Genomic DNA, 14,871 nt, shown 5'->3' with positions numbered 1-14,871 from the left:
AATAGTTGTTTTGAAGTCTCAGATGCAGTGGTGAAGAGGTTCACAGTTGATGGCGTTTGGCAGTTCCTTTCAGCTGTAGGCAATGGTGCTGATAATCACACACCCAGTTAGTTCAAATACCTTTCATGCTTTGTGATTAACAAGCAAAATTATAACTGAATAGATTACTGCCTTGCATCTCTAATTGTCCATACTCCTTTTGTCTTGAACGGTCCTTAATCACCATATGGAAAAGCAATGTAATTCTTATTGTATAGATTTTTGTCGACAATACAATACATTTTATTGTACAGATTTTTTTCAAAAAAGAATGGCATTTTTTTTTAAGCAAAAAGGTTATATTTTTTATTTTCTTTCAGTGGACTGTAACTTATGAAATGTCATTTTGCATTCTGAAAAATGTCAACAAAATCGTTTAAACAACCAAGGTGTCTGTTGGTCAGTGTTAGCATTCCCTTCCTCTTCAAAGGAGCAAGTACTTGGTCTAGACAGCACCAAAGTGGGGATGAAACTCTGGCTGTACTGAAATCATTACTACTGTTTTCAGTGTGATGAGTATTTCTCCAAATGTCAGAAAATATTCCAGGATCTTCAACATACCCTAACATCATAACAAGTTTGCTTCAAGATATCATGGTCTTTGTTAGCAATATTAGCTTTGTCCTGTTCTGCGTATAAATGGTGCTGATTTGTGCCCGCTTTAAGCAGCTCCTTTCAAACCCTTTTTTACTTACAAGATAGCAATGCAGATAGACTGCATGCAGGTAGACTGCAGCTTGAAAAGAAGCATTTCCTAAAATATCACATGATCCCGAAACTGATCCCTCATGGTGCTTGGTTTCCATCTGGTGTTGTTTAATGTCACAGATCACCGGGGTTTACTCTGTGTATTCAAGGTTCTCTGTAACGCACCCATCTTGTATGAGGATTGCAAATATATAGATGACTTGATGGTTTTCTTTGGAGCTGGGTCCTTCTGAGTGTGACCATTTCTTATCTGTGGTTTGCAGCAGGTGAGTTGACGGATGTATAACAGCCATCATGCACAACGTTGATATCTCTCAGAGCTGAGAGAAACAGTCAGAAAGTTGGGTGTCTCAGTGAAGACTTGGATGTGTTTTAGGGACATAAGGACAGCTGGTTAATGTTAAACTAGCACTGTTTTGTATTCAGTGTGTTTGTACTCTTTTTTTTTTCTCTAGTTTTATATCTAAAAGCATGACCCGAAATTTTATTTTTAAATTTGTGGATTTTTTTTTTTTTCATTACACGTGCCTTCAGTTGAGGCCACCAAGAGACAAACCAGTTTAGTTTTACTAACTATATAGATTCATATCTGGCCTTAGAAATCCCTTGTGCACAAGCAATTGGAGACCAGGCAAATGCTTGTTCTGTTGTTACGTGCTTCACTACGCGTCGACTTTTTCCCATTCTTGGAGACTGAGTACTGGGCTAGATGAGCCTTTGGTCTGGCATACAACTGTCACTCCTACATTCTTCTATACCCCCCACAGACCATGTCTTATCAGGGGCTATGTTTTGAGAAGTTGGTTCCAGTATTTATAAGCCATATCCATTTTACAAAAAGAAAATGACTGGAGACGCTGCCTGTTTACCTGGCTCAAGTAAACAGTAGAGTCCCATAAATCATGATACAGAATTTTATCACTATCCTGTTGTGTTGGCTACAGAGCAATTTCTTAATAGGGTTTGCAACTTGTGCTTCGTAAGTTTACCCTTATGGGATAACAAATAGATAGTGAATAGATTTCAGGAGGATCTTGATCAAGCACATTTTTTCCCCTTGTCCTTTCATAAAAAAGTCTGTATTTCCTTGAAACATGAAATCTGCAGATAGTCAGAAAAGATCAGGTTCTGCATTACTTACCCATTTAAATACTGTGAACTCAAAACATCTCTGAGCTATGGATTAAATAGGAGGAGAAGGCATACCACGAAAATATCACTCTTTCCACGGCACCTGTGAATAGCTGCTGTTGGAGACAAGACATGAGGCTTGATAGGGTTTGGTCTGACCATAAGCAGCCATCTTTACGCACAGCTCTGCAGTCTCTGAATTGTCATTCTTAATGATGGGATGTTACTGTTTTGCTGCGTTTGCTGTAGTCAGAATTTCCTTCTGTCTCCTTTTCCTGTCCAGTAAGCTTGTTCTCCCTGCAAAGGAGGCTACTGGAGTACGTTCACTTGCAGTTTTGCAGTCTTTTCCATAGTTTTTCTTCCCTTCGCAGATTTTCTGATTGAAACCTGATATTCTTCTCTGATGGGCTCAAATTGTAATACATACTGTAGTTCTTGTTCAGCTGCTACAGTGTTCCCGTGGAACGCTGTGCATTTCCTAGATGCCGTAGGAGGTGTACAGATATCAGAAGAATGCACTGAGCCATTTGGAGACCAAACTTTCATCTTAACAAAAGAAATGCCATCAATTCTTCGAGAGAAAGTTTAGAGATTTCTGAAATCTTAAGTGGCAGTGTTGTAACTCTGGATTTCCTCAACATTGTATTTGGTGTTACTGCAAATGACAAAAGCTATAACGTCTCTGATGGGCTTGCACATTAACTTCACTGAGTGCTTTGAATTTGTTAAACTTATATGGGTTCTTTTGTTGCCAATTCAGATAGCTTAGTTTCTATTTTTGGTGTCTCCGGTGAGAATTTTTTATCCCTGTGTTTAAGACCTCTGTCTTTTATAGAGCTTAGGAGAGTTACTCAATGCAGCCGGTCAAATGGCAGACGTCTTCTATTCCCTTGTAGTCTTTGTTCAGTTTAAATGGAAAGGCTATAGAGATGAAGAACTTTCTATTTTGTTGCTCACTAACAGGGTATGTTAGAGCAGAAAAGCTTAGTTTAAGCTTTCCAAAAAGCACATGCTGTTGCAAGGTTTAATTGGTTATCTGTATTGTGTCTACATGCATGGACCCTGATCTGTAGTGGGAAAACAGCAACCTTGGGGTTAGGATCCAGTCTGCTCAAGCAAAACCTGTATTGTCTGAGTACGTCGGTTGGAAAACAGGTTGGAAAAAATGAATGTTTTGATGAAAAAAGGAAAGCTTTCTTGGTGGAAATTTTTCCCTTTGTCATTAATTCTATCGTGAAATTTTATTTTGAAAGGGTGCCAACCTCTGGAAGTCTTATTTTCTTTTCTCCTGTAGAAAATTGAAAGCATTACTAAGGGTAAACTTACACATATTTATTTAAGAACTGCTTTATGATGAAGCAGTTTATTAGGATACTTACTTTATATTCGGCATTGCAGGTCAGTATCTCCTGAAGAAAGGTGTTAAATCTGTCCCTTAGACTAAGGAAGCACCCAAAATGTATTTCTTTTCTGAATGCTGTCATGCCTTGCGAAATAGTTCACTGACCATTAACTTGCTCTGGAGCCATTTGTTCCTGTACTGACCACGACATGGTCTCCATTTCTGGGATACAAACTTGGGATGAAGTAATACGGAAAAGCACATAAGGGTATATTTGCACTGTCAAATAACGTAGCTCATTGGTTTGCTCCTTGGCTCTTGTCTTTGGTTATCTGACACTATTAGTTCACTGCCAGAATCTCTGCTGAGGTAAAGTAGTTGTTCCCCTTTCAGATGTACATCTGGGAGTAGTTTTCTCCATGGACTTCTTCCTGCAGACTACATGGATGAAAAAACAGCCACACCAGTGCACGCTTCTCATACTCTTCTTAGTTATTTATAAAATAGCATTTTGAACAAGTTTCCCCTTCCTCTCTAAAAATAATCATTGTAATCCAGTAGGGTCACTGTCAGTAAGGCAAGATTTTGGAATTTAAAAGATGTATAGGAATAACCAACCACATCAGAAATTACCGAGGCTAAATAAATTCTTATCTCTATGAATATTCATCTACATCTCATAAAAATTCTCTGATCTACATCAGACATTCATGAACAATCCATTTGGTGTTCAGTGCAAAGACTAGCAATACATAATTGCACTTTGCTAACATATTTCATGTGTGCATGTTTAAACATTTCAGATGTTTGTACCCTGGTCATATCTTTTAAAAATCATTACTTTCTTCATTTCTCCTTCAACTTTTGATTAGTGAATTTGTGTGGAGACACAGCTGCAGATTACGTTTACTTAACAAGATTTCTGATTTCAATAAGGTGGTAGTACATTGTAGTAAGAGTTTGCATCTCAGTGCATGTAATTCATGTGCTGGGGGAGTGGATCTTGCTGTTATATTACCGATTTAATGGATTGACTGCCGTAGTTTTCTTCAGTAGTAGAGAAAGAGCTTGTTCACCTCTGATGGCCTCACTTTAAGAAAGACACAAATGATTAGCTAAACCGAGTGATTCCACCCTCACAGTCCTCACTGAGAGGTCTTCAAGCAACTGTGCTCTTTAATGCGCAATTTTAAACGATTCAGGGCAATGTTAGTGATTAAGCATTCAAGAAGGACACACAAGCAAATGGTTAGGGTAAGTGCAAAGAGGTTTTAAACATCAGATCGCAATCGGAATATGAAAAGAAGAAAAATGCTGCAATTCCAGCCTTAAAGCTGTCAGACTTTAGTGATGTAAAATTCCTTTATGCCAGACACTTGCAGAACAGAGTTCAGTTAATTTCTATTAGTCGGTGATTGTTCAGCCCAGTGTTCAATTCTGCTGTCCTTCCCTGCACGAGAAAAGGTGCAAACCAGTAGACAGTCCTACCAAGGCACAACGGTAACTTTCTCTCACAATAGATAGAAAGGTCCGTCAGTCCCTTCCAGGTTCTGTGTGCAGAATTACCTGGTGTGGGAGACTTCTGAAGCCTCGTATCAGCCCAGAATATTTCTGATTTCAGAAAATGTCTAATTTGATATATTGAAATAGTATACATAGATATTTTTGAGTTTTTTTTTTTTATGAAGAACATTGTTCGGTGATCTTTTTATCCTTGTGTACCAGGTTTCAAGGGGTTTCGTGTCAAATGCAAAAGAAGTCTTTGCAGGACCCTGTCAATCTTGTCTTTGAAAGGAAGAAAATGTCCTGACTTTGTACCAGAGCTATGTAATGCTTTCAGGTATACTTGAAACTGAATTCAGAAAACTAACTCACCTTTGCGGTATGGTTGGCTGGAAAGCTTTAACCACTACGAAAATTGCTGTTCTGTCCCTATTTGATCCTTTTCATATCTTCTATTACATGAAATTCTGGATTCAATTGAATATACGAGAATATGTGGGAATGAAAAGATCTTGGAATATAGAACGTTACAGTGGAGTGTCTCCTTGCTATCTAACGTTTTTGCTGACTATCTAGCTTATAAATATGCAATTTAGAGATTAATAACAATAACATCATTTTCATCCTCAGAAATTAATAGTTAATAACAGAGCATTATGAGAAATCATAACCAACACTAAAGGTTTGCAGAAGTTAGCAAAGGAAACCATATATATTGACTGCCCTCCAGAAAATAAATTAACAAATTCCACAGTAGGTATGTGATACTTCTGACAGATTAAAGAATTACTATTGTTTTATGTAATTGCAATGTTTTAGTAAGTTTATATATCTTAAGTTGAAAATCGTATCTTAGCACATAAATTCCGTATGTCGTGGCTAGTACTATTTTTCCCGCACTTAGAAATGTTCATTATATTTAAATGTAAAGTCTTTAAAACTGTGAGGACACAAAAATATCAGATTTATTTTATGAAAATGTAATTTAATTGAAATCATTTTAAATTTTATGAAACATTAATCATGAGCAGAATGTCTGTATGGAACATTAATTTGAGGCTGTAAGAATAAGCAGCTGCAGTTCCCTGATACGGTATCTGCAGCATTTATATTAATTATCTTGTAACATAGACTAACTGAAGTAGAAAATTCATTATGTTTAGTTAAATAGTAAGGAAATCAGAATGCTTTTATTTGTTAATTTCAAGGTATCTTCCTAAAATCATTGGCCCTAGAGGTAACAGATGGCTAAATAAACTTCATGAGCTTATAAAAATAGAAATATATATGTGAAGTTTTTCAATTTACAGCCTTTTTTTAAAAAAGAGCAACTTCTGATTATACATATGGGACTGTAAAAAGATGACTGAAATGACTATTCCATCCTTTAGTTACAAGTTTGAAGGGCTTTTTGTCCTTCTGCCAAATTTATTGGGGTTTGCGACCATATTTCTTTTTGCCATATGTTATTCTTCGCATTTGTGACAGAGATGGTGCAGAGCTGGAAATGCTGCCGTATAGTGTAGGAATTGTAAGGCCATTTGCGTACAATTTTAGTTCTGGTGTTCTTAGACATTTAGAATTAGCCAGATGGGAACTAGCCCTTAGTCTGGAGCCAGGAATTTTCAGTTCGAGCAATCAGTTCTTCGGAGCTGAATTCGTAAACCTATGCAGAATGGCAGCCTTGCAGGGTATTGACACTGAGTAGGTACGCTATATATAATGTTCCAGTTTACTTTAATAGATGCTGTCTTTAAGGGCAGCACTGAATTCTAATGGCGGTATTAGGGTTACAATATTTTCACACAGGGCACTCTGAAAAAGAAATACATTTATATGCACATACTGGATGTGCGGTTATTTAGTGTGTCTCAGATGCGTAAGATTTACTGTGCAGCCATACTGTAGTACATGAATGGTAGGTGATGCATTGAAAGGGCATCAGACTGCGCAAGCATCAGCTGTGGACTGCTCTAAATAGTCCTTCTCACAGTTCAGTCAGAATTGCTGTTGTAACCAGGTTTCTGGATGTCTAGCAATCCTGGACAGAGGGGGGCAATCCTCAAGTTACAGCAGGAGAAAATGGTCTTGTATTTTGCAGGGAAAACAGTACAGAGTTACGAGACAGTAGATAGTAGTATATTGCTGCTTTTAAAGAGGGGTAGTCTTTCATATAGTGAAGAACTTTCATGTGAATGGCACAATGATCACAGGACATGAATGACTGGACAGTGCCTTGAACAACCCAACCTAATGTAATTAGACCTGCTTTTAGCAGAGGGTAAGACTGAATGACTTCTGGAGTCCCCTTGCAAAATTAGTTATTCTGTGATTCTGTGGTCATATGCGGTGATTCCAACACACAGAAAAAGTTGGGATGATCAGAAGTCTTTAAGTTACCCATCTCACATGGAGTAATTCCTAGTTTGCTGTAGGAGGCGGTTGATGTGTAACCTGTTCTTCAAATTGTCCATATGCTCTCCGTATATTTGCTTCTTGGTTATTTTATTACATACATGAATTTATGAATGCAGTTCTGCCCAATTGCATGAGATTGTATCTGCTAGGGATGATCTTCTGCAGTTCTGGTTGTAGGGGGTGTGTATCTTGAAACGCATGATAGAGTTGTGTGGCAAGCACAACCACATCATGCAATAGCGGAGTACCACATTGTATCTTGGAAGTGTGCCTTCTGGCAGGGTAAGGTACTTCATATCTCACTCTGAAACAAAGCCTTAGTCTTTGTCCTACAACTTAATCCCGCTAGCCATATCGTCAGTAAATCATAGTGTTCAGGCTAACTGGCTATTAGTGGATTCTGGAGTGGAAGTGTCATATTATGTTACGTTAGGTAAAGACTTTATTCTGGCTGTGGGGCACACAAGATGACAGATCAGTGGGTGAGTTCTACACTTAAATTGCTGCTAATGGTTGCTTTAAGTTTATATAGCTTCCTTCGCAATCGTCGGGCCTTCTGCTCTTAGAATTGAGTATTGAACTGAGGTCTGCTGCTGAAAAAGTCGGTGAAAGTATCTCTTCCCAAAGTAAGCAGAGACACGGGTTCTGTCTACAGCTTTATGGTCCCATATATTATTGTGAATGATGCTACATACTGTGGGGTGTGGTTTTTGTTTCTTCTTTTTTTTTTTTCTAAATCACTTTTTGACCCTTCACTTAACAAAAGCTACTCCTTAATACAACAGTATTTCAGTGTGTTTGTTATGCCAATACAGTAATGATTTACACTTGTTAAACTACAGATATTTTTATATATATGTCTCTGTGTGTTTATATAAAAAGTATACACTGTTAAAATAACTTATTTTCTGTTATGTGAGAAAGCTGAGACTGATTTAAATGTGTTAGGGAATTCAATCCGTTATGCGAGTTCCAAAATATGTTCTGCATGTCTTAATAGCTTTCAGTAGCACTATTTTTACTTCTTCATCAATTAGCTTGAGTTGAAAGGCATTGAAAGAACACATACTGATTAGCATTTTCAAATATTCTACTTCCAATCAGTAAATTATATTCAAATGCCAACACAAATTGTAACATTTACTGTATGTGAAAACAAATTGAACAGTTGGTTCCACCTAACATTTAAATAATATTTATTATAAAGATATTTCTGGATTGGGTACCTATAAGTTTTCAGATCCCTTCATTTTTTGCATAGCTGTATATGTTGGTTTTTAAAATACAGTCAGTTTTTATTACTTGAAATGATAGGAGACTTGAGTAACCTTTGAGCTAGTGATTTCATTTTACCCCATACTAATTCTCCTAATGGCTACTAGAATTGATTGTAATAGCAGGAATGCCTTGCATTGGCATTAGACAAACACAGAAGTACTTCTTGGCAGGTTCGTGAATGGATTCGTGTGATTTAATATGCATTTTTTGATTACTGTCTAACCTTCTACAACCTTTACTGTCTGTCTTTCGCCATTAAAGATTCATCTCCCAGTCTATCAGGTAAAATAATAGTCTGAATAGGTCTGAATTACCTCATCTTGACCTATTTTAAATCAGTACAGACCAATGCGTACAATAATTTCGGCAGCATGTATCTTTAGAAGCTGATCGCCAGGATGAAAAGTCCCTAAACGTATTCTAGAACGCGTCGAGGCATTAATTAATATAGTTTTTCATCGTATAGCATAACGCTGAGCAAGCACATTTCAGTGGCAAATAGTGTTCTAGTGAATGGTTTGTTAGGCTGATCCTCTCTGTTACAGAATACAAGGTTTATTCGCATAAATCTGTCTGAATTAAGGTGGAGAGCTGAGGCAGGTGCTGTACTGAGAGAGGATACAGATGAGAAACAAAGCCAAATGTAGACATTTTCAGTAAATATACCTCATTTTTTTTGTGACTTAAAGATTTTACTTAAGCATAACTGAGGGTTAAGTTGTGCAGCCCCGGCTCCTCTGAAAAAAAGATAACTGGGTTTGTAACTGGTAATGTCTGAATATTGCTCTCCGCTTCTTATGACTTCCTGAAGGCTACTTTTAGGTTGAAGTCTTTTATATCTGGTCTGTGTTCACCTGAATGTTCTTGGGAAGTTGAGCAAAACTTATTGATAATTTCACCTCCCAAAAGTTCTTACGCTACTTCCCAGACTTACTTTTCCCCATTTTTTTTTCTTTTATCACCAAAAATATTTTCTTTCTGAAAAGAGATTTTTTTAAAAATTGGACTTTTTGCAAGATGATAAGACTTGAATCAGCTCTGTTCAGCAGATTGATAGAGAAATGTAGATAATTTTAGGCCATATTTATTATTTGATAGTCTATTTGAAGTTTGCACTACATACATAAGTTCTTAAGGCAAAATTTCCCCCTGGACTGTACCTGAGTGTGGTACTTGCCCTGTAAGGCAGAAATTACACTTTTTTTCATAATTTGAGGGTGACTGCTCGATGTGCCACTTGGACTTTTTGCAGGGTGATGTGTAGTCTGATCAGATTGATCCAAATAAAAAAAAGTGTTAAGGTTTGAATCAATATTAAAACAATCAGTATTCGTGCTGTATTAGGTTATGGTAAGCCCCTATTCTTATGAATAAGTTTGACCCATAGTTGTAAAGCACAATTGTAGAAAAAGCTGTGGAAAACAGAAGAATGACATTGATCTTGAATTGTCCTGGAATTTGCTTTTAGCTATTCAAGCATACCGTATGACAACACTTTAATGGAAATTTGTAAAATATGGCTTCTGCCGTATTCTAATGTAACATTAGAGTTATATTCAGTTTTGCAATTTACTGTGCATACACATGACACCTGTGGAGCAGCTTCCAGCTTATTGTCCTAATGTAAGAACATCCAAAGAAGCTCATACACAATTTCTGGTTGTATGTGTTTATAACTTAACATGGAAGGAGGTTTATGCAGGGTGGACTGTTTCATGTACTGTGTTAATACTAAAGTTAATTGGAATATATTTGAAATATCAGTCATACTATATTTAGAAGTACAATATTTGAGGCAGCAAACATATTAATGTTTAGCCCCAAACCTTAAAATAATTTAATTTTAGAGCCTTTATAATCCATATAAATAGATAACTGTAAAGAATAAAATATTACGCAAATTTAATGTTAAGAAGTTGACTTTCTAGTTGCCGCATAAATTGCTACTTATATAAAATATATTGTCAGTACCATTGTGTGTGAAGAGAGAAGTTCATGTGGTGCTTCTTTTCTCTGAAGTTTTCGCACACGTCTGTGGTGAGATAGGACCAAACTGGGGGTTTACTACCTGCTCTACCTTTGGGAACTGTCAAAAGATTCAGTCTTTTCCTTTGAGAAAATTTGTCGGCCAAGCCACAAGTCCCCTGCTTCTTTGTGTTCCCTGAGGGGGTAATGAGTGCAGCATTCCTGCCACTGGCATGGCTTAAGTAGTCCAAGCACCTTATACCTAATAGCTTAGGAAATGGCAGATCTTGGCCCAAGGATACCCAAATGCTAATCTTTAACTATAGAAATAACTGTACTACTTTAAAGGTCTATTTGCCACTACTAATACCCTATGTTCTTACATACCTATGTAAATCTGTTTTCTCCTTTGTCACTTTCCAGTAAAAAATGCCATGTTGTAATAAGGTCTCGTATCTTTTAATAAATTCTAATTCTCATGTCAGAACAGTAGTGGCTTGTTTTCCCAGTAATCACAACAGAAAAAACGGAATGGTTTTCATCAGATTGTTTTATGTTTCTGAAATGCTTCAAACAATATAATGTAACAGAATATTTAGAGAGGACCGTATGCAAGAGTAACCATGGAAGTGAATGAATACTGACATCAGATGACAGGGAATGAACCTTAAGTAGCACCAACATAAACCACTTAAAAGGAACTACAAAATGAAGTACTTTCTTAATTTTTTGTTTCTTTTTATTCTGCTATTTTAGTGTTAGGATAGCTATATCTTGAAAAGCATTCTGCAAAACAGTAAGTATACTGAAATTTGAAACTTAAATTTCTCAGTGGAAAATTCCAAAATAGAGAAGAAAAGAAAAAGGGTAGGGGTGGAGGGAATCCAGTGTATTTTACTTTCCAGCAGTCAAAATTAAATTGCATGATTAGTTTTATCTGACCAACTCAAAATTTTAACATATTTTAAGTATCCTGTGGAAGTTAAAAGATTAATAAAAAGTTTCGCGGTACGAATTCTAATTTGCTGGCTGGTTCTGCCATTTAAATCTTTTTATGAGAAGTAAATGTAGGTATGCTAGTAAATGTTCTTTGATAAAAAACTGTGATTGTCAAATATTGAAATATGAGATATTCTTATAAACATTCTTTAAATCCTTGCTGAGAACACAGTTTGTCCATGTAAATTATTAAGTGTGTGGTTTGGTAAAGTTCTGCTGCATCTCTCCTGTATATTTCACGTATAGAAGACATCTGCTTTTACTTGACACGTTAGAAATGTCATGAACCAAAAATTCACTGTGCATTTAAATTAATAATACAGTAAATATAATTACCTACCATGTTTGAGAGCCAACTCCAGCACTTGAGTAGCTATGGGGTGTAAAATAGGCAAATGGCAATTTAATGGGTTTGGTTTGCATTGCTTTAATTTCTGATTTTTATGTATTCCCATGATAAAGTTATCAAAATCATTAAAATGAACCAAAAATTATCACAATTTTCTCATTCTTTGTTTTGAGATAAAAACCATAATTCAAATTGTCAAACAAAGTTTGGGAAAAAGATTGTAAGAATCTGAAGTTGGAAGAATGTCCCTAATCTGAGATCTGATAACGAGATGTGTCTGATGCCCCAAATGTGCCATACGTACCTTCCATTTTGAAAGGAGTACAATTCACAGGAGCACAGAAAATGTCATTTTATGTCATAGCGTGCATGACAGTGGCTAGTACCAGATGCTGAAACAGCAAGCTCTATTTTATTCTTATACCTAATAGCCAAAGAGGCACTATCTCCTTTTCTTAGTGCTTTGTTTTTACACCATAATGAGCTTAGGAGATGATTAGCTTCAGGGTGTCTGTTTGGCTTATTCTCCATCATACAGCTGCAATGGGCATCTTTGTTAATGTTACTCAAGCTAAGCTTTTACTTGTAGCTGGCACTTCCTCATGCACTCCCCTCTGTGTGTACATATATATGTGTGTGTGTATGTGGAGGTGTGGATATCTTTGAGCAATCTAGTCCAGTGGAAGGTGTCCCTGTCCGCGGCGGGGGGGTGGAACTAGATGATCTTCCAGGTCCCTTTCAGCTTTAACCATTCCGTGATTCTGTGTGTGTCTGTACCTGTAAATGAGCTTATATGCTGACTCTGAGTAGGTCACCTAAGCATCGGAGCTTAACCAGAGCAGCGGTGCATATAGACAAGCTAGCAGTAGATGAAAATAGCTAGGTCAGTGCCCCGCGTTAATGTAGCTATGTTATTGCAGCCGCCTGTGGTGGTATTGCACAGTATCGTGCAGGGTAAATAAGTCAAAGCGGTTAGATGGCAGATCAGGTACCCCTGATGATTGTGCTGTGCTCCATACCCTTTGATTCAATTCTAAAAGTCTTTCTCTTAAACCAAGAGAGGGTAGTTAGAGAAGGGAACAGTATTATTCTATTTCACCTGTAATGGGAGGGGAAATTGAGGAGAAGCAGTGTGTCCCAAGTTAATATCTGATTCTTTGTGCTGACCTGTCAGCTGGTGCAAGGATTGCTAAAGGAAGGTGTCATTGTAGCAAATACAGAAATCCCACAAGTTTGAATTATGATGTGTAGTCTTGGCGCAGGAGATGGTTTTCATCTAGTAGTTGCGATACGACATTTTTGAACATACATGCCCATACATCATTTTTTTTTTTTCCCAGTTCCCTATGGAATTATCAGAAAAAAATTTGTTCTATTACACCGGAGCAAAGCACAATACAAGTTTTATAAAAATGTCAGTTCATAATATATGCAAATGTATGTACAGATTGCACCTAAGTCTGTCATGGAGAGAATCAAAGTCTCAAGAGAGACTTCAGCAAAGAGTGAATAAACAAACGCTGAGATGCCTGCTGTTGTACAGGCATTGATAGTTGTTGACATAACGATGTGTTTCAGTCTTACTCTAAAATACGAATAGGCATTTCACAGTTTTGTTCAATTTAATAAAGCGCGCCACCAAATATTATGGATTGCTACATAATAAAGGAAAAGTACTGAACTGGAGATTTATTTTCAGGAGTATCACTGTGAAGCTCTGCTAACTTAGGTATGAGCTCTTCAGATTGTAGCTTAGTCAATTACTGGTAGACCTGGAAAACGATCCTGATTTGGAAGTGATAACTGTTGACAAGGGCAGCGGAAGTATTTTATTACCTAGGGAAGCATACATCTGGTGCCTTTCCTGCTTTTGTCACATTCCAGATCCTGTTATTTCTCTTTTCTTTTCCCAGCTTTTCTCAAACACATGAAATGGGAAAACAGAATTCTGGAAGGGTTATCTGCTTGCTCCAACCACACCTTTTCTTTGTCTCCAGCAGCTTAATAGTGAAGGTGACTAGGCCTCCTCGCTGCGAATCTCGATCGTCTCCTCCTGGTGCTGGCTTCAGTACCAGCTACCAGTACTGTACAATACTTCAGCCAGTCTGCTACTAGTCTGCTGCTCTTGCTGCTATGGATGCTCTCTTTGGTCTTGCGTGCTTTTTCTACCTGTGCTCTTTCTAGTCAAAGGAGCTGTCCTTTCCATCACCAGCAGCCGTACAATTGCCAGTTTGCAGTTAGGTGCTCGGGAAAGTTGGCTTGTAAAACTACATTCGACCAAATAAGCTTTCAGCTTATTGAAGCACTTTTTCTGTCAACCGTATTTCCTCTTTTCACGCTTCAGCATAGGAAAGCGAGTTGAGTGTTCCTGCATTATCTGGCTAAATCGTATCTCCGACCTGTTCTGGTAGTGTTTTCGTTACCGTTGCATCGATGAACATAGAAATGAAACTCCAAAAGCGAGTCCTGGGTGTCTCTGCCGTACAGCCTCATCTGCAGCCAGATGTGAAGATATCTGTGCTAGAACTGTTTATAGTCGTTTGCAGTAGTTTGCAAAGGATGTTATTAATGTCTAGATCTATATAATTTCATAATTGCTTTATACGTCAGGCATTTATTTCTGAGGACCTTAATTGGGTTTTGAAGGCATACCTAAGTAATTAAACTGAACTTTATGAATTAAAGAAAGCTGTGGAACATATATGTTTATATTATTTTATGTTTTACTTTTCTTAGCATACTTTTTAAAGTTCTATTTAGCACCTGGGAGAAAAGCATTAAACAGCTCTGCATTTTGTTTTTCAGCGTGCAGTGACCTGGAATTCAGGGAGGTTGCAAACAGGTTGAGAGACTGGTTTAAGGCACTTCACGAAAGTGGAATTCAGAATAAGAAGACTAGGATTATCCAAAGGCCTGAAAGAACAAGTAAGAGATTTCTAGTTGTCTCATTTGATGTTCTCTGATAATTTTCTGTTCTTTTGTAGTTGCATTGCTAAGACTTGCCTTATTCTCATGTGCTCTTAAATAAATGTGTAGGAAACCATAACATTGTGCTTTCTAAAGTTAATTTCTCGTTTATGCTTAGTACTGATATAAGATATTCGCTTTAAACTTCCAACACTTTTTGGCAGGACTCATG

At 37.2% G+C, this 14,871-nt stretch overlaps 1 protein-coding gene across 3 annotated transcripts in view; it reads left to right on the top strand.

The window, feature by feature from the left end:
• The window catches only part of SPOCK3 (SPARC (osteonectin), cwcv and kazal like domains proteoglycan 3), a gene marked incomplete at both ends in the record, with an annotated part of 233,312 nt that overhangs the window by 196,726 nt on the left and 21,715 nt on the right, over window positions 1-14,871 (top strand). For 2 of the 3 annotated variants that reach the window (XM_082482511.1, XM_082482509.1), the window contains one exon: window positions 14,538-14,657. The exons of the other annotated variant lie outside the window; for it this stretch is intronic. In XM_082482511.1, coding sequence (XP_082338637.1) covers window positions 14,538-14,657 — 120 coding nt within the window. The remainder of the gene's footprint in view (window positions 1-14,537; window positions 14,658-14,871) is intronic. 3 annotated transcript variants of the gene reach the window in all.

Source organism: Vanellus vanellus (assembly GCF_965231255.1).
Source record: "Vanellus vanellus genome assembly, chromosome: 4".
Taxonomy (NCBI): Eukaryota; Metazoa; Chordata; class Aves; order Charadriiformes; family Charadriidae; genus Vanellus; species Vanellus vanellus.
This window is presented reverse-complemented; position numbering and strand designations above follow the sequence as displayed.